Raw genomic sequence first — 21,486 nt, 5'->3', positions numbered from 1 at the left:
CCAACGTACACCGTGTAACACAGGGGTCAGCAACCTTTTTGAAAGCAAGAGCTACTTCTTGGGTAGTGATTAATGCGAAGGGCTACCAGTTTGATACACACTTTAATAAATTGCCAGAAGTAGCCAATTTGCTCAATTTACCTTTAACTCTGTTATTATTAATAACTAATGATATTTATCTTTGTGGAAACACTGATCATCTTAATGATTTCTCACAATAAATATATATAGAAACAGATAAATATCAATATGCAACACTTTATTTTTATATTTTCTCCAAGTGCACATTTTTCAAATTGATCATTTTCAAATGATCACTTCTAAGACAGTCTTGTGAAATCACAATATCCCATTTTAACTAGCTAGCCACTAACATTTTTGAACAAATCATGAATTACTTTGCACCATGTTTGTACAAATAATAACTCATGTCAAATACAAAAGTAAACTCTCAAATTTTTAAATCATGTCACACTTTGAACTGGACACCAAATCTGTTATCTGTTTCTTTGTCAGTTAGTGGGAAGCCTGGCATTGCATGCTGTTAACTAGTGTGTTGTACTCTGGTGTGTAACTTGACACTGCAACTCTGAGTGAGTCTTGCAGATGTGCATCAGTGAGGCGTGTTCTGTGTTTGTTCTTGATGAAGTTCATGTCAGAAAAGGCTGATTCACAAAGATGTGAAGTGAAGTGAATTACATTTATATAGCGCTTTTTCTCAAGTGACTCAAAGCGCTTTACATAGTGAAACCCAATATCTAAGTTACATTCAAACCAGTGTGGGTGGCACTGGGAGCAGGTGGGTAAAGTGTCTTGCCCAAGGACACAACGGCAGTGACTAGGATGGCGGAAGCGGGGATCGAACCTGCAACCCTCAAGTTGCTGGCACGGCCGCTCTACCAACCGAGCTATACCGCCCCTCATTGTTTGCGGAACCTTCTTAATCTTTTGGACATATTTTCACAGCAATCTGGCCTTAAGCTTAATTATGATAAATGTAAAATGTTAAGGATCGGAAATCTAAAGGGAACGTCCTTTCGAATGGAATGCAAAGTGCCTGTTTTGTGGACAGATGGACCAGTTAACATACTTGGTGTTGTTGTCCCAGAAAATCTGGAAGATCTAGGCTCAGTAAATTATGATAATCGACTAAGAAAGCTGGACAAAATTATGCAATTATGGAAAGGGAAATCCCTAACCTTGTATGGTAAAATGTCTATTGCCAACTCGTTAATTATTCCTCAATTTATTTATTTGTTTTTGTCATTACCAGCTCCATCACAAAACTTTTTTAAGATTTATGAGCGGAGGGTCTTCGATTTTGTCTGGAACGGCAAACCAGAAAAGATTAAAAGAAAGGTTTTGTACAAAGAGTATGAATATGGGGGCCTGAAACTTCTCAACCTTGAAGCTATGTGTCTGTCTTTAAAAGCATCAATTGTTCCAAAGATGTATTTAAACATTGAGTGGTACACAAATGTCCTGTTGGACAAAAAACATGTACTGTATCAAAATAAATTGTATCCTTTTTTACAAGTGATCCCCTCCCAGAGAGTCTGCTGGGAAACATGGCGGGGTTCATAAAGGAAACAATCCACTCATAGTGGTGTTTTCAATTTGATGTGCCAGAAAAAAGAGACGATATTTTGCAGCAGTTAATATGGATGAACTCTAATATTGTAATAGATGGAAAGCCTTTCTTTTGGAAAAATATGTTTGAAAGAGGAATCATTTTTGTCAATGATATTATCAATGAGAATGGTAAAATGATGAAGTATGATGAATTTAGAGCTATGTATGGTGATGCTTGCTCAAGCTTTTCATTTTATCAACTAACTGGAGTCATTGGGAAAAGATGGAAACAAATAATTAATTATGGAACTACTAAATTATTAGTTTGTAAACCTCTAATAAGAAATTCTAGTTGGCAAAAAGGAACTAAAATAAATAGAAAAATATATAATTTTTATTTAATAAAGAAATCTTTGAAGGCTGCCTCATACAACACAAATGGAAAATGGGAGGACTTTTTTGACTGCCCGTTGCCATGGGATGCCATATTCAAACTAATCTATAAAACCACTATCCATGTGCAAAATCGTTATTTTCAAATTACAATTATTTATAACTTCTTACCCACAGGGAAAATGTTAAAATGATGGAATATGACAGAGTCAGATGATTGCCAATTTTGTTGTCAGGAGCCTGAATCCACCCTGCATTTGTTTTGGTATTGTCATATTGTGTCTTTGTTTTGGGTGGAAGTTGGAAAAATGTGTTTAAGGATTGGTTTGTTTATGAAGCTTAATGTGGTTTCTGTTATTTTAGGAGAGTTCATTGACAATCATGATTTAGTCAATTTAATTATAGTACTCAGTAAAATGTTTATTTTTAAGGCCAACAACAGATATTCACTTAGTATTACTTTCTTTAAAACATTTATTCAGTATTTTGTAACTTTAGAAAGTTACATGGTTGAAAACGATAATGATGCCAAAAAACATTTAAAAAAAGATGAGAAGTCCTCAAAGGCTTATTTTGAAAGTATAATTATGTTTATAGATTATATGATATCTGTTGTTGTGTTCCCTAATTTGAGTGACCTGGACATAATCTGGACTGTACATAAATGCTTATTTTGAAAATGTAATTTTGTTTATAAATTATATGCAATCTGTTGTGTTCCCTCATTTGTTTCTGTGTACATGAATGAAGGTGTGTGTTGCTGAGTCCAACTTGGACATTATCTGGACTGGGCCTGCTTTAAAAAACCCTTTAAACAAATCTAATTTCATTGACAACCTGGTCTGTTGAAGATAAGGCCCTTTTTAAAAAAAAATTAAATAAAATAAGATAAATAAATAAAAAACATTTTCTTGGATAAAAAAGAAAGTAAAACAATATAAAAATAATTACATAAAAAATAGTAATTAATGAAAATGTTAGTGGACCAGCAGCCTATACAATCATGTGTGCTTCAGGGACTGTGTCCCTTGCAGATGTGTTGTCTATGTTGTGTTCAGGGACTGTGTCCCTTGCAGATGTGTTGTCTATGTTGTGTTCAGGGACTGTGGCCCTTGCAGATGTGTTGTCTATGTTGTGTTCAGGGACTGTGGCCCTTGCAGATGTGTTGTCTATGTTGTGTTCAGGGACTGTGGCCCTTGCAGATGTGTTGTCTATGTTGTGTTCAGGGACTGTGGCCCTTGCAGATGTGTTGTCTATGTTGTGTTCAGGGACTGTGGCCCTTGCAGATGTGTTGTCTATGTTGTGTTCAGGGACTGTGGCCCTTGCAGATGTGTTGTCTATGTTGTGTTCAGGGACTGTGGCCCTTGCAGATGTGTTGTCTATGTTGTGTTCAGGGACTGTGTCCCTTGCAGATGTGTTGTCTATGTTGTGTTCAGGGACTGTGTCCCTTGCAGATGTGTTGTCTATGTTGTGTTCAGGGACTGTGTCCCTTGCAGATGTGTTGTCTATGTTGTGTTCAGGGACTGTGTCCCTTGCAGATGTGTTGTCTATGTTGTGTTCAGGGACTGTGGCCCTTGCAGATGTGTTGTCTATGTTGTGGGAACCAGAATATTGGTAGCAGAAAGAAATAACCCCTTTTGTGTGAGTGGGTGTGGATGAGTGTGCATGGGGGAGGTTGTTTGGGTTGATGCACTGATTGAAAGTGTATCTTGTGTTTTTTATATGTAGATTTAATTTAAAAAAAAAAAAAAAAAAAATTTTAATTTTTATTTTTATTTTTTTTAGAACAGGCCCGCGGGCGACTCATCTGGTCCTTACGGGTGACCTGGTGCCCGCGGGCACCGCGTTGGTGACCCCTGGTTTATATGGTTAATATGGTGAATATGGTTTATATGGTGAATATGGTTTATATGGTGAATATATTTAATATGGTGAATATGGTTTATATGGTGAATATGTTTAATATGGTGAATATGGTTTATATGCTGAATATGGTTTCTGCAAGTGAATATTGTGAATATGGTGAATATAGTTTATCAGCCTGGCTAAAAAGATGGTGTTCTTGTTCCACCCTGCAGTCCCAGCATGAGAGTGTCCTTCATCGTCTTCTCCGCCCAAGCTCGTGTGATCCTCCCGCTGACAGGAGACAGGTAAAGTGCACCTTTAACATCGCCATGGAAACACTATATCAGGACTGTGTTGTGTGCCAGGTACCAGATTTAACATGGCCATGGAAACGCTATATCAAGAGGTGTGTTGTGTGCCAGGTACCAGATTTAACATGGCCATGGAAACACTATATCAGGACTGTGTTGTGTGCCAGGTACCAGATTTAACATGGCCATGGAAACACTATATCAGGACTGTGTTGTGTGCCAGGTACCAGATTTAACATGGCCATGGAAACACTATATCAGGACTGTGTTGTGTGCCAGGTACCAGATTTAACATGGCCATGGAAACACTATATCAGGACTGTGTTGTGTGCCAGGTACCAGATTTAACATGGCCATGGAAACACTATATCAGGACTGTGTTGTGTGCCAGGTACCAGATTTAACATGGCCATGGAAACGCTATATCAAGAGGTGTGTTGTGTGCCAGGTACCAGATCGAGGAAGGCCTGGAGAAGCTGCGAGGCGTCAAGCCGGCCGGCGAGACGTACATGCACGAGGGCATCAAAGAGGTCGGCCATGTTTGTCGTCGTCCCCCCCCCCGCCCCCCCCCGCTGCATTGTGACCTTTGACCTCCGCAGGCCACAGACCAGATCCAGAAGCAGACCACCAAGTCGTCCAGCATCATCCTGGCGCTGACGGACGGCAAGCTGGAAGTGTTTGTTCACGAGCTCACCGTCAAGGAGGTCAGACACTTCCTGATTGTGGCCGCCATCTTTGTTTGACTTAGCTGGCTCCTTTCATGGCAGGCTGACCAGGCCAGGATGTACGGCGCTCGCGTCTACTGCGTGGGCATCAAGGACTTTGACGAGCAGCAGGTGAGAGCGTCTCATTTGCATAATCACACAGGCCTGCACTAAAAACTCTATTAAAGTGTTACCATATATATATATATATATATATATATATATATATATATATATATATATATATATACATATCTATATATATATCTATATATATATCTATATATATATATATATATATATAGAGATATATAGATATAGATATAGCTTTATTGTTATTGATAACTTAACTTTGATAAACGTATGTACTGAGGAGTGTTAGCTTGCTAGCTAGCTTAGATGCTAACATGAAAACAAGAGACATTACTGTCTTTCCCCATTAAAAAATGTCATACCCCAAACTAAACTTGTATGAACAGATTACTAAAATACAGTATTCCCATTGAACATAAACTACTAAGATACCATACTCACATTAAACATAAACTACTAAGATACAGTATTCACTTTGAACATAAACTACTAAGATACAGTATTCACATTAAACATAAACTACTAAGATACAGTATTCACATTAAACATAAACTACTAAGATACAATATTCACATTGAACATAAACTACTAAGATACAATATTCACATTGAACATAAACTACTAAGATACAGTATTCACATTAAACATAAACTACTAAGATACAGTATTCACATTAAACATAAACTACTAAGATGCAGTATTCACATTGAACATAAACTACTAAGATACAGTATTCACATTAAACATAAACTACTAAGATACAATATTCACATTGAACATAAACTACTAAGATACAATATTCACATTGAACATAAACTACTAAGATGCAGTATTCACATTGAACATAAACTACTAAGATACAGTATTTACATTAAACATAAACTACTAAGATACAATATTCACATTGAACATAAACTACTAAGATACAATATTCACATTGAACATAAACTACTAAGATACAGTATTCACATTAAACATAAACTACTAAGATACATTATTCACATTAAACATAAACTACTAAGATACAGTATTCACATTGAACATAAACTACTAAGATACAGTATTCACATTGAACATAAACTACTAAGATGCAGTATTTACATTAAACATAAACTACTAAGATACAATATTCACATTGAACATAAACTACTAAGATACAATATTCACATTGAACATAAACTACTAAGATACAGTATTCACATTAAACATAAACTACTAAGATAAAGTATTCACATTAAACATAAACTACTAAGATACAGTATTCACATTAAACATAAACTACTAAGATACAGTATTCACATTGAACATAAACTACTAAGATACAGTATTTACATTAAACATAAACTACTAAGATACAGTATTCACATTAAACATAAACTACTAAGATACAGTATTCACATTGAACATAAACTACTAAGATACAGTATTTACATTAAACATAAACTACTAAGATACAGTATTTACATTGAACATAAACTACTAACATTAAACATAAACTACTAAGATACAGTATTCACATTAAACATAAACTACTAAGATACAGTATTCACATTAAACATAAACTACTAAGATACAGTATTCACATTAAACATAAACTACTAAGATACAATATTCACATTGAACATAAACTACTAAGATACAGTATTCACATTGAACATAAACTACTAAGATACAGTATTCACATTAAACATAAACTACTAAGATACAGAGAAATGTACTCCTTTGAAAGAATAAACTTGCATTATTATATATTTTTGCTGTTAGAAGATCTTGTCAGTCTTGTTTGTGGTTTATGAGTGATCATTTGAGGGTCAGCAAAAGGTGTCGACCTTACAGAATTTCCCAGAATGCTTCACTTGACCCACCAGACGTCACGTAAACATTCAGTGATGCCTTCAGGGTCTGATTGTACAGTTTGTGCATTCAGTGATGCCTTCAGGGACTGATCGTACAGTTTGTGCATTCAGTGATGCCTTCAGGGACTGATCATACAGTATGTACATTCAGTGATGCCTTCAGCGACTGATCATGCAGTTTGTGCATTCAGTGATGCCTTCAGGGACTGATCATACAGTATGTACATTCAGTGATGCCTTCAGCGACTGATCATGCAGTTTGTGCATTCAGTGATGCCTTCAGGGACTGATCATACAGTTTGTGCATTCAGTGATGCCTTCAGGGACTGATCATACAGTTTGTGCATTCAGTGATGCCTTCAGGGACTGATCATACAGTTTGTGCATTCAGTGATGCCTTCAGGGTCTGATCGTACAGTTTGTGCATTCAGTGATGCCTTCAGGGACTGATCATACAGTTTGTGCATTCAGTGATGCCTTCAGGGACTGATCATACAGTTTGTGCATTCAGTGATGCCTTCAGGGACTGATCATACAGTTTGTGCATTCAGTGATGCCTTCAGGGACTGATCATACAGTTAGTATATTAAGTAGTACAACATCAGTGGTCAGTGTGTGGCGTTCCAACATGGCGTCCCCCCCCCCCCCCCCCCCCCCACCCCCCCCCCGTAACCAACGGTAACCACCCGGCGCCTGTTAAGTCCTGAACAAAGGCAACATTGGTCCCAGTTTGTGAAGTGTTTGCGGCCATCTGCCGCGGCGGCGCCTGCTGCCCGCTGCTTTGAGAGCTGCGACGCTGGCTGGCGGTGACTCCTCCTCCGCTCTTCTCCCCGCAGCTCGCCGACATCGCCGACACCAAGGACCAGGTGTTCCCCGTCAAAGATGGCTTCCACGCGCTCAAAGGCATCGTCAACTCGGTGAGTGAGGCCTCCTCCGCTTCCTGTCCGAGGACAAGTTGTGTTTACGTGTGCAGCTGCGAGGGGGCGTGGCCCGCCCGAGGGTACGCACGCTGTACTAATCCTCATCCAGTTCTTTGGTCCAAACCTTCTCCGCCCAGGCCCGCTGGACATGTGACCTGGTGAAGCAGTCCACTCCTCTTAGTTGGAAGCACACACAAAAACGATCCATTTTCAGATGAACTGCGATTCTTATTTGGAACAATTCTTAATCCATTCCAAAAAATCTATTTTTGAAACATTTGTATTTGTCCTGTCGTCAGACAAATGATCCACATCTGTGCTGGATACTTGACTTGATTCAATGTTTGCCTAGAGTTTTATTCAACTAAAGCAGTTTTCTTTGAAGTCATTTAGAAATTGTTAGTTTATTAGATGTAGTCCATCAGAGAACTGGTGTTATTAAAAAGTATTGATTTTGAATGGAGAAGCGCATGGAATGTTGTGCTGCACAAAGATCACAGCCCTAGAACCATCTGCCCTAGAACCATCTGCCCTAGAACCATCTGATCCCAGCCCTACATTTTAGTGAACCATCTGATCCCAGCCCTAGAACCATCTGATCCCAGCCCTAGAACCATCTGATCCCAGCCCTAGAACCATCTGATCCCAGCCCTACATTTTAGTGAACCATCTGATCCCAGCCCTAGAACCATCTGATCCCAGCCCTAGAACCATCTGATCCCAGCCCTAGAACCATCTGATCCCAGCCCTACATTTTAGTGAACCATCTGATCCCATTCCCACTTGTGAGTCCGTCCTTTGGGAGACTTTTTTAATGCACGTGCACATTTACAGTCAGCTCCACCCAAAGTATAATATATAGGGATGTCCGATAATGGCTTTTTGCCGATATCCGATATGCCGATATTGTCCAACTCTTTAATTACCGATACCGATATCAACCGATATATACAGTCGTGGAATTAACACATTATTATGCCTAATTTGGACAACCAGGTATGGTGAAGATAAGGTACTTTTTAAAAAAATGGATCAAATAAAATAAGATAAATAAATTAAAAACATTTTCTTGAATAAAAAAGAAAGTAAAACAATATAAAAACAGTTACATACAAACTAGTAATGAATGAAAATGAGTAAAATTAACTGTTAAAGGCCTACTGAAATGAATTTTTTTTATTTAAACGGGGATAGCAGATCTATTCTATGTGTCATACTTGATCATTTCGCGATATTGCCATATTTTTGCTGAAAGGATTTAGTATAGAACAACGACGATAAAGATTGCAACTTTTGGTATCTGATAAAAAAAAGGCTTGCCCCTACCGGAAGTAGCGTGACGTAGTCAGTTGAACATATACGCAAAGTTCCCTATTGTTTACAATGATGGCCGCATGAAGTGAGAGAGATTCGGACCGAGAAAGCGACAATTTCCCCATTAATTTGAGCGAGGATGAAAGATTTGTGGATGAGTAAAGTGCAAGTGAAGGACTAGTGGGGAGTTGAAGCTATTCAGATAGGGAAGATGCTGTGAGAGCCGGGGGTGACCTGATATTCAGCTGGGAATGACTACAACAGTAAATAAACACAAGACATATATATACTCTATTAGCCACAACACAACCAGGCTTATATTTAATATGCCACAAATTAATCCTGCATAAAAACACCTGCGTGTTTGTTATGCTAGCTCCTAGCTCCTCTGCTAGCTCCTAGCTCCATAGAACACGCCAATACAATTCAAACACCTGATCAACACACACAATCACTCAGCCCAAAAGACCGTTTACCTAACCCAAGGTTCATAAAGCTTATATATTTTTAAAAAGTTACGTACGTGACGCGCACATACGGTCAAGTTATCGAATGTTTAGCAGCCAAGGCTGCATACTCACGGTACCTGATATTCAGCTGGGAATGACTACAACAGTAAATAAACACAAGACATATATATACTCTATTAGCCACAACACAACCAGGCTTATATTTAATATGCCACAAATTAATCCTGCATAATAACACCTGCGTGTTTGTTATGCTAGCTCCTAGCTCCTCTGCTAGCTCCTAGCTCCATAGAACACGCCAATACAATTCAAACACCTGATCAACACAAACAATCACTCAGCCCAAAAGACCGTTCACCTAACCCAAGGTTCATAAAGCTTATATATTTTTAAAAAGTTACGTACGTGACGCGCACTTACGGTACGGTACGTGTTATGCTAGCTCCTAGCTCCTCTGCTAGCTCCTAGCTCCATAGAACACGCCAATACAATTCAAACACATGATCAACACACACAATCACTCAGCCCAAAAGACCGTTCACCTAACCCAAGGTTCATAAAGCTTATATATTTTAAAAAAGTTACGTACATACGCAAAAAAAAGCCAAAGCTGCATACTCACAGTAGCACGTCTGCGTCTTTGTCATCCAAATCAAAGTAATCCTGGTAAGAGTCTGTGTTGTCCCAGTTCTCTACAGGCGTCTGTGTATCCAAATCAAAAGTCCTCCTGGTTAGAGTCTCTGTTATCCGAGTTCTTCCATCTTGACTGCATCTTTCGGGAATGTAAACAAAGAAGCGCCGGCTGTGTACTGTTGTTGCTGACTACGTTCGAAAAATACGTCCATTTCGCACCGACAACTTTCTTCTTTGCTTGCTTGGCTTCCTTCTCCATAATGCAATGAACATGATTGAAACAGATTCACGAACACAGATGTCCAGAATACTGTGGAATTATGAAATGAAAACAGAGCTTTTTCGTATCGGCTTCAATGTGGAAGGCATACCCGTGTTCGCCGGTCTACGTCACACGCATACGTCATCCTCAGAGGCGTTTCGAACCGGAAGTTTAGCGGCAAATTTAAAATGTCACTTTATAAGTTAACCCGGCCGTATTGGCATGTGTTGCAATGTTAAGATTTCATCATTGATATATAAACTATCAGACTGCGTGGTCGCTAGTAGTGGCTTTCAGTAGGCCTTTAAAGGTTAGTACTATTAGTGGAGCAGCAGCACGCACAATCATGTGTGCTTACGGACTGTATCCCTTGCAGACTGTATTGATATATATTGATATATTGTTAATATTAATAACTGTATCCCTTGCAGACTGTATTGATATATATTGATATATAATGTAGGAAGCAGAATATTAATAACAGAAAGAAACAACCCTTTTGTGTGAATGGGGGAGGGAGGTTTTGTAGGTTGGTGGCACTAATTGTAAGTGTATCTTGTGTTTTTTATGTGGATTTAATTAAAATAAAAAAAATAAAAACCAGATACTGATAATAAAAAAAAACGATACTGATAATTTCCGATATTACATTTTAACGCATTTATCGGCCAATAATATCGGACATCTCTAATAATATAGTCAATAATAATAACTATATATACATATACCGTTTTTTTCGGAGTATAAGTGGCTCCGGAGTATAAGTCGCACCGGCCGAAAAATGCATAATAAAGAAGGAAAAAACATATATAAGTGGCACTGGAGTATAAGTCACATTTTTGGGGGAAATGTATTTGATAAAAGCCAACAGCAAGAATAGACATTTGAAAGGCAATTTAAAATGTGTAAAGAATAGTGAACAACAGGCTGAATAAGTGTACGTTATATGAGGCATAAATAACCAACTGGTATGTTAACCTCACATATTATGGTAAGAGTCATTCAAATAACTATAACATATAGAACATGCTATACGTTTACCAAACAATCTGTCACTCCTAATCGCTAAATCCCATGAAATCTTATACGTCTAGTCTCTTACGTCAATGACATCAATAATATTATTGGATATTTTACTAGAATGTGTTCATCATTTCACACATAAGTCGCTCCTGAGTATAAGTCGCACCCCGGCCAAACTGTGAAAAAAGCTGCGACTTATAGTCCGAAAAATACGGTTACATATATATGAAATAACAATTACAAAATATATTTATACATTTATATTTTACATTTTTTTCTTACATACAAAATATATATACCGTATTTCCTTGAATTGCCGCCGGGAATATAGTATTCGTCTGCCTAGAATTACAGCCGGGTCAAACTCGTTTCGCAAAATAATTAGCGCATGCTTGGCACTTCCGCCGGGTCAAATTTGAGTCATTAAATTTACCATGGAGGATTACATATCTAAAATAAAACAGTTTTCTAAACTGGACTTTCAATCAAAGCAGGAGGTAATAATTAAAGGAATATCTCCAGAGACTTTTAAAACTGAAGACAGATAAGGAAGACTGCCTTTGATCAGAAGCAGCTGCACATGGACATCATTTATAAGTAAAAGTAAGACCTTAATAATGTTTTTTTTATTAAATGTGCTTTTCATGATAAGGTAAGCGCCGAAGTTAAAAGAGGTTTTAAAATAATTAGCGCATGCTTGCCCATCCCGCATGCTTTTGGTAAGCGCAGGAGTGAGAAGAGGTTTTAAATTAATTAGCGCCCCGGCGGCTATTCAAGGAAATACGGTATGTATAGATATATATATATATATATATATATATATTTTTTTAAATTATTTTTAATTGTAGTTACCTTAAAAAAACAATGAAAAAGACAGAAAAAATGACCTTTGCCAAAAATGCAAACTTTGGGTAAATATCTTGCCAAACATGAGATGGTTATATAAGTAGAGAAGGTGAGGCAGCAGCTCACACATTCTCATACTTTCTGTGACATCCATCTTGAAAAATGTCTCAACTCTAACCTTGGTGGAGGAGCCCACAATTGACTTGATTTCAATGTATTAAATGCATAAAGAGTTATAAAAGTGTATAAAATGGAGTCAATGAGTTATTTTCCACATTTACAAATCAAATGTTGACGACACTCGTAATAAAGATGTTTATTGAGGATAAATCGAACAAGCTCCCACCTTTCCTACAAAATAATGTTCAAAAACGACATATAATATTCATGTTTAAATAACCTAATATTGCCTCCAAATATGGCCTGTGTGCATAATTGAGTAGTAATAATCAATATAATATTCATGTTTAAATAACCTAATATTGCCTCCAAATATGGCCTGTGTGCATAATTGAGTAGTAATAATCAATATGAGCCCTGGAAACAAACGTGGAATGTGTTCAGTTTTTCAGGCTTTTGCTGACCTTGACAAACTGCACAGTGCTCCTTCCAGACCAGTCCAGTCTTCACTGATTAGTACCACAGGATCATTGATTAGTACCACAGGATCACTGATTAGTACCACAGGATCACTGATTAGTACCACAGGATCACTGATTAGTACCACAGGATCATTGATAAGTACCACAGGATCACTGATTAGTACCACAGGATCATTGATTAGTACCACAGGATCACTGATTAGTACCACAGGATCACTGATTAGTACCACAGGATCACTGATTAGTACCACAGGATCATTGATTAGTACCACAGGATCATTTATTAGTACCACAGGATCATTGATAAGTACCACAGGATCACTGATTAGTACCACAGGATCATTGATTACTACCACAGGATCACTGATTAGTACCACAGGATCACTGATTAGTACCACAGGATCACTGATTAGTACCACAGGATCATTGATTAGTACCACAGGATCATTTATTAGTACCACAGGATCATTGATAAGTACCACAGGATCACTGATTAGTACCACAGGATCATTGATTAGTACCACAGGATCATTGATTAGTACCACAGGATCACTGATTAGTACCACAGGATCATTGATTAGTACCACAGGATCACTGATTAGTACCACGGGATCCTGCGACCATTCCGGGCTCTTTTTGGTGAAGACTTAGTGCTAATAATCTGGCTCCCACAAAACACTTTGACCGAGTGCAGTCCTGGCTCTGGACTCTGAGCCTCCCTGAGGACACAAAAGCCCGGGAACCACTAATCACCTGGCATGTTTGAGTATTCCCAAAAACAAGACATCATCTCTGGCCACAACATCCATCCACAATCTACCACCTCGCCATTTCCTGGCGGCTAGAAAAGTCACTATTTGTAATGTTGTCTATCATTCACACTTCACTATCTATGTAAGACAAAAACACTAATATTTGTTTTATTTATTCATTCTATATTGTAAATATAGGCTAGCAAGAGTCAGCTAACAATGGAGACACTGGGAGTTGATCTATTCTGCCTATAAAGCACTCTAAAAACATCCAAGTATTTATGTAATGTAGTAACATTCATAATAACATGTCATATATACATGATGTAAGTATATATATATATAAATGTATATATGTATACATATATATATATATGTATATATATATATATGTATATATGTATACATATATATATATATATGTATATATGTATATATATATATATATGTATATATGTATGTATATATATATATGTATATATGTATGTATATATATATATATATATATATATATATGTATATATGTATGTATATGTATCACGCACACACACATCCCCAAATGAAAAGAATGAAAATGTCCCCTGCATGTTTCCATTTTTCAGCAGAAGAAGTTAGGATGCCCCTGTGTGAGATCAATGCTAACATTAGCCAGTTAGCTTTAGAAGAGAGTGCAAGTGCAGTGATGACAAACATGAACAGTTAGCTGCAGTAGAGAGTGCAAGTGCAGTGATGACAAACATGAACAGTTAGCTGCAGTAGAGAGTACAAGTGCAGTGATGACAAACATGAACAGTTAGCTGCAGTAGAGAGTACAAGTGCAGTGATGACAAACATGAACAGTTAGCTGCAGTAGAGAGTGCAAGTGCAGTGATGACAAACATGAACAGTTAGCTGCAGTAGAGAGTACAAGTGCAGTGATGGCAAACATGAACAGTTAGCTGCAGTAGAGAGTACAAGTGCAGTGATGGCAAACATGAACAGTTAGCTGCAGTAGAGAGTACAAGTGCAGTGATGACAAACATGAACAGTTAGCTGCAGTAGAGAGTACAAGTGCAGTGATGACAAACATGAACAGTTAGCTGCAGTAGAGAGTACAAGTGCAGTGATGACAAACATGAACAGTTAGCTGCAGTAGAGAGTGCAAGTGCAGTGATGACAAACATGAACAGTTAGCTGCAGTAGAGAGTACAAGTGCAGTGATGACAAACATGAACAGTTAGCTGCAGTAGAGAGTGCAAGTGCAGTGATGGCAAACATGAACAGTTAGCTGCAGTAGAGAGTGCAAGTGCAGTGATGACAAACATGAACAGTTAGCTGCAGTAGAGAGTGCAAGTGCAGTGATGGCAAACATGAACAGTTAGCTGCAGTAGAGAGTACAAGTGCAGTGATGGCAAACATGAACAGTTAGCTGCAGTAGAGAGTACAAGTGCAGTGATGGCAAACATGAACAGTTAGCTGCAGTAGAGAGTACAAGTGCAGTGATGGCAAACATGAACAGTTAGCTGCAGTAGAGAGTACAAGTGCAGTGATGACAAACATGAACAGTTAGCTGCAGTAGAGAGTACAAGTGCAGTGATGACAAACATGAACAGTTAGCTGCAGTAGAGAGTACAAGTGCAGTGATGACAAACATGAACAGTTAGCTGCAGTAGAGAGTACAAGTGCAGTGATGACAAACATGAACAGTTAGCTGCAGTAGAGAGTACAAGTGCAGTGATGACAAACATGAACAGTTAGCTGCAGTAGAGAGTACAAGTGCAGTGATGACAAACATGAACAGTTAGCTGCAGTAGAGAGTACAAGTGCAGTGATGGCAAACATGAACAGTTAGCTGCAGTAGAGAGTACAAGTGCAGTGATGGCAAACATGAACAGTTAGCTGCAGTAGAGAGTACAAGTGCAGTGATGGCAAACATGAACAGTTAGCTGCAGTAGAGAGTACAAGTGCAGTGATGGCAAACATGAACAGTTAGCTGCAGTAGAGAGTACAAGTGCAGTGATGGCAAACATGAACAGTTAGCTGCAGTAGAGAGTACAAGTGCAGTGATGACAAACATGAACAGTTAGCTGCAGTAGAGAGTACAAGTGCAGTGATGACAAACATGAACAGTTAGCTGCAGTAGAGAGTACAAGTGCAGTGATGACAAACATGAACAGTTAGCTGCAGTAGAGAGTACAAGTGCAGTGATGACAAACATGAACAGTTAGCTGCAGTAGAGAGTACAAGTGCAGTGATGACAAACATGAACAGTTAGCTGCAGTAGAGAGTGCAAGTGCAGTGATGACAAACATGAACAGTTAGCTGCAGTAGAGAGTACAAGTGCAGTGATGGCAAACATGAACAGTTAGCTGCAGTAGAGAGTACAAGTGCAGTGATGACAAACATGAACAGTTAGCTGCAGTAGAGAGTACAAGTGCAGTGATGACAAACATGAACAGTTAGCTGCAGTAGAGAGTACAAGTGCAGTGATGACAAACATGAACAGTTAGCTGCAGTAGAGAGTGCAAGTGCAGTGATGACAAACATGAACAGTTAGCTGCAGTAGAGAGTGCAAGTGCAGTGATGACAAACATGAACAGTTAGCTGCAGTAGAGAGTACAAGTGCAGTGATGACAAACATGAACAGTTAGCTGCAGTAGAGAGTGCAAGTGCAGTGATGACAAACATGAACAGTTAGCTGCAGTAGAGAGTACAAGTGCAGTGATGACAAACATGAACAGTTAGCTGCAGTAGAGAGTACAAGTGCAGTGATGACAAACATGAACAGTTAGCTGCAGTAGAGAGTACAAGTGCAGTGATGACAAACATGAACAGTTAGCTGCAGTAGAGAGTACAAGTGCAGTGATGACAAACATGAACAGTTAGCTGCAGTAGAGAGTACAAGTGCAGTGATGACAAACATGAACAGTTAGCTGCAGTAGAGAGTACAAGTGCAGTGATGACAAACATGAACAGTTAGCTGCAGTAGAGAGTACAAGTGCAGTGATGACAAACATGAACAGTTAGCTGCAGTAGAGAGTACAAGTGCAGTGATGACAAACATGAACAGTTAGCTGCAGTAGAGAGTACAAGTGCAGTGATGACAAACATGAACAGTTAGCTGCAGTAGAGAGTACAAGTGCAGTGATGACAAACATGAACAGTTAGCTGCAGTAGAGAGTGCAAGTGCAGTGATGACAAACATGAACAGTTAGCTGCAGTAGAGAGTGCAAGTGCAGTGATGACAAACATGAACAGTTAGCTGCAGTAGAGAGTACAAGTGCAGTGATGGCAAACATGAACAGTTAGCTGCAGTAGAGAGTACAAGTGCAGTGATGACAAACATGAACAGTTAGCTGCAGTAGAGAGTACAAGTGCAGTGATGACAAACATGAACAGTTAGCTGCAGTAGAGAGTGCAAGTGCAGTGATGACAAACATGAACAGTTAGCTGCAGTAGAGAGTGCAAGTGCAGTGATGACAAACATGAACAGTTAGCTGCAGTAGAGAGTGCAAGTGCAGTGATGACAAACATGAACAGTTAGCTGCAGTAGAGAGTGCAAGTGCAGTGATGACAAACATGAACAGTTAGCTGCAGTAGAGAGTGCAAGTGCAGTGATGACAAACATGAACAGTTAGCTGCAGTAGAGAGTACAAGTGCAGTGATGACAAACATGAACAGTTAGCTGCAGTAGAGAGTACAAGTGCAGTGATGACAAACATGAACAGTTAGCTGCAGTAGAGAGTACAAGTGCAGTGATGACAAACATGAACAGTTAGCTGCAGTAGAGAGTACAAGTGCAGTGATGACAAACATGAACAGTTAGCTGCAGTAGAGAGTACAAGTGCAGTGATGACAAACATGAACAGTTAGCTGCAGTAGAGAGTACAAGTGCAGTGATGACAAACATGAACAGTTAGCTGCAGTAGAGAGTACAAGTGCAGTGATGACAAACATGAACAGTTAGCTGCAGTAGAGAGTACAAGTGCAGTGATGACAAACATGAACAGTTAGCTGCAGTAGAGAGTACAAGTGCAGTGATGACAAACATGAACAGTTAGCTGCAGTAGAGAGTACAAGTGCAGTGATGACAAACATGAACAGTTAGCTGCAGTAGAGAGTACAAGTGCAGTGATGACAAACATGAACAGTTAGCTGCAGTAGAGAGTACAAGTGCAGTGATGGCAAACATGAACAGTTAGCTGCAGTAGAGAGTACAAGTGCAGTGATGGCAAACATGAACAGTTAGCTGCAGTAGAGAGTACAAGTGCAGTGATGACAAACATGAACAGTTAGCTGCAGTAGAGAGTACAAGTGCAGTGATGACAAACATGAACAGTTAGCTGCAGTAGAGAGTACAAGTGCAGTGATGACAAACATGAACAGTTAGCTGCAGTAGAGAGTACAAGTGCAGTGATGACAAACATGAACAGTTAGCTGCAGTAGAGAGTACAAGTGCAGTGATGACAAACATCTCCGACATCTTGTGTTGTTTTCCTCTCAGGAAGTCATTATTGTGGAATCAACTTCCTCTTCCTCCTCATGTCAACATCACATGGAAGGTCCACATTTACATAGTAGCTCATTCCCTGTGTGACACACACCTCTTTATATGTTAATGTAGTCCTCATTCATATCATGCAATAGTCCTCCTTCTTTTCATAGAATAGTCCTCATCTCATGGAATAGTCCTCCTTCATCTCATGGAATAGTCCTCATCTCATGTAATAGTCCTCCTTCATCTCATGGAATAGTCCTCAGCTTTTGCATGTAATAGTCCCACACACTCCTCAGCTCTTTGTTGCACCTTCATCTGTTTGTCAAAGTTAGTTGTCATGACCTGTCTGTCTGCACATACTGTTGTCATGACCTGTCTGTCTGCACATACTGTTGTCATGACCTGTCTGTCTGCACATACTGTTGTCATGACCTGTCTGTCTGCACATACTGTTGTCATGACCTGTCTGTCTGCACATACTGTTGTCATGACCTGTCTGTCTGCACATACTGTTGTCATGACCTGTCTGTCTGCACATACTGTTGTCATGACCTGTCTCTCTGCACATACTGTTGTCATGACCTGTCTCTCTGCACATACTGTTGTCATGACCTGTCTGTCTGCACATACTGTTGTCATGACCTGTCTGTCTGCACATACTGTTGTCATGACCTGTCTGTCTGCACATACTGTTGTCATGACCTGTCTGTCTGCACATACTGTTGTCATGACCTGTCTGTCTGCACATACTGTTGTCATGACCTGTCTGTCTGCACATACTGTTGTCATGACCTGTCTCTCTGCACATACTGTTGTCATGACCTGTCTGTCTGCACATACTGTTGTCATGACCTGTCTGTCTGCACATACTGTTGTCATGACCTGTCTCTCTGCACATACTGTTGTCATGACCTGTCTGTCTGCACATACTGTTGTCATGACCTGTCTCTCTGCACATACTGTTGTCATGACCTGTCTGTCTGCACATACTGTTGTCATGACCTGTCTTTCTGCACATACTGTTGTCATGACCTGTCTCTCTGCACATACTGTTGTCATGACCTGTCTGTCTGCACATACTGTTGTCATGTCCTGTCTGTCTGCACATACTGTTGTCATGACCTGTCTCTCTGCACATACTGTTGTCATGACCTGTCTCTCTGCACATACTGTTGTCATGACCTGTCTCTCTGCACATACTGTTGTCATGACCTGTCTCTCTGCAGATACTGTTGTCATGACCTGTCTCTCTGCACATACTGTTGTCATGACCTGTCTGTCTGCAGATACTGTTGTCATGACCTGTCTCTCTGCACATACTGTTGTCATGACCTGTCTGTCTGCAGATACTGTTGTCATGACCTGTCTGTCTGCACATACTGTTGTCATGACCTGTCTCTCTGCACATACTGTTGTCATGACCTGTCTGTCTGCACATACTGTTGTCATGACCTGTCTGTCTGCACATACTGTTGTCATGACCTGTCTGTCTGCACATACTGTTGTCATGACCTGTCTCTCTGCACATACTGTTGTCATGACCTGTCTCTCTGCACATACTGTTGTCATGACCTGTCTCTCTGCACATACTGTTGTCATGACCTGTCTGTCTGCACATACTGTTGTCATGACCTGTCTGTCTGCACATACTGTTGTCATGACCTGTCTCTCTGCACATACTGTTGTCATGACCTGTCTGTCTGCACATACTGTTGTCATGACCTGTCTCTCTGCACATACTGTTGACATGACCTGTCTGTCTGCACATACTGTTGTCATGACCTGTCTGTCTGCACATACTGTTGTCATGACCTGTCTTTCTGCACATACTGTTGTCATGACCTGTCTCTCTGCACATACTGTTGTCATGACCTGTCTGTCTGCACATACTGTTGTCATGTCCTGTCTGTCTGCACATACTGTTGTCATGACCTGTCTCTCTGCACATACTGTTGTCATGACCTGTCTCTCTGCACATACTGTTGTCATGACCTGTCTCTCTGCAGATACTGTTGTCATGACCTGTCTCTCTGCACATACTGTTGTCATGACCTGTCTCTCTGCACATACTGTTGTCATGACCTGTCTCTCTGCACATACTGTTGTCATGACCTGTCTCTCTGCACATACTGTTGTCATGACCTGTCTGTCTGCACATACTGTTGTCATGACCTGTCTGTCTGCACATACTGTTGTCATGACCTGTCTCTCTGCACATACTGTTGTCATGACCTGTCTGTCTGCACATACTGTTGTCATGACCTGTCTGTCTGCACATACTGTTGTCATGACCTGTCTCTCTGCACATACTGTTGTCATGACCTGTCTGTCTGCACATACTGTTGTCATGACCTGTCTGTCTGCACATACTGTTGTCATGACCTGTCTCTCTGCACATACTGTTGTCATGACCTGTCTGTCTGCACATACTGTTGTCATGACCTGTCTCTCTGCACATACTGTTGTCATGACCTGTCTGTCTGCACATACTGTTGTCATGACCTGTCTGTCTGCACATACTGTTGTCATGACCTGTCTGTCTGCACATACTGTTGTCATGACCTGTCTGTCTGCACATACTGTTGTCATGACCTGTCTGTCTGCACATACTGTTGTCATGACCTGTCTGTCTGCACATACTGTTGTCATGACCTGTCTGTCTGCACATACTGTTGTCATGACCTGTCTGTCTGCACATACTGTTGTCATGACCTGTCTCTCTGCACATACTGTTGTCATGACCTGTCTGTCTGCACATACTGTTGTCATGACCTGTCTGTCTGCACATACTGTTGTCATGACCTGTCTCTCTGCACATACTGTTGTCATGACCTGTCTCTCTGCACATACTGTTGTCATGACCTGTCTGTCTGCACATACTGTTGTCATGACCTGTCTCTCTGCACATACTGTTGACATGACCTGTCTGTCTGCACATACTGTTGTCATGACCTGTCTGTCTGCACATACTGTTGTCATGACCTGTCTTTCTGCACATACTGTTGTCATGACCTGTCTCTCTGCACATACTGTTGTCATGACCTGTCTGTCTGCACATACTGTTGTCATGTCCTGTCTGTCTGCACATACTGTTGTCATGACCTGTCTCTCTGCACATACTGTTGTCATGACCTGTCTCTCTGCACATACTGTTGTCATGACCTGTCTCTCTGCACATACTGTTGTCATGACCTGTCTCTCTGCAGATACTGTTGTCATGACCTGTCTCTCTGCACATACTGTTGTCATGACCTGTCTGTCTGCAGATACTGTTGTCATGACCTGTCTGTCTGCAGATACTGAAGAGATCGTGCACAGAGATCCTGAGTGTGGAGCCCTCCAGCGTCTGTGTCAACCGTGAGTGCACTTCTGTCTCCATCATCATGATGATTCTTCTTCTCATGCACACATCA

The 21,486-nt window shown here is 39.9% G+C and overlaps 1 protein-coding gene across 5 annotated transcripts in view; it reads left to right on the top strand.

Annotated features, from left to right (window-relative positions):
• The window catches only part of antxr2a (ANTXR cell adhesion molecule 2a), a 143,899-nt gene that overhangs the window by 10,533 nt on the left and 111,880 nt on the right, over window positions 1-21,486 (top strand). For all 5 annotated transcript variants that reach the window (XM_062024357.1, XM_062024356.1, XM_062024354.1 and 2 more), the window contains 6 exons: window positions 4,044-4,115; window positions 4,570-4,651; window positions 4,721-4,825; window positions 4,889-4,957; window positions 7,611-7,691; window positions 21,370-21,430. In XM_062024357.1, the coding sequence (XP_061880341.1) occupies window positions 4,044-4,115; window positions 4,570-4,651; window positions 4,721-4,825; window positions 4,889-4,957; window positions 7,611-7,691; window positions 21,370-21,430 (470 nt within the window). The remainder of the gene's footprint in view (window positions 1-4,043; window positions 4,116-4,569; window positions 4,652-4,720; window positions 4,826-4,888; window positions 4,958-7,610; window positions 7,692-21,369; window positions 21,431-21,486) is intronic.

Source organism: Entelurus aequoreus, linkage group LG17 (assembly GCF_033978785.1).
Source record: "Entelurus aequoreus isolate RoL-2023_Sb linkage group LG17, RoL_Eaeq_v1.1, whole genome shotgun sequence".
Classification (NCBI taxonomy): Eukaryota; Metazoa; Chordata; class Actinopteri; order Syngnathiformes; family Syngnathidae; genus Entelurus; species Entelurus aequoreus.
Note: the sequence above shows the minus strand (reverse complement) of the source record. Positions and strands in the feature narration are given on the sequence as shown.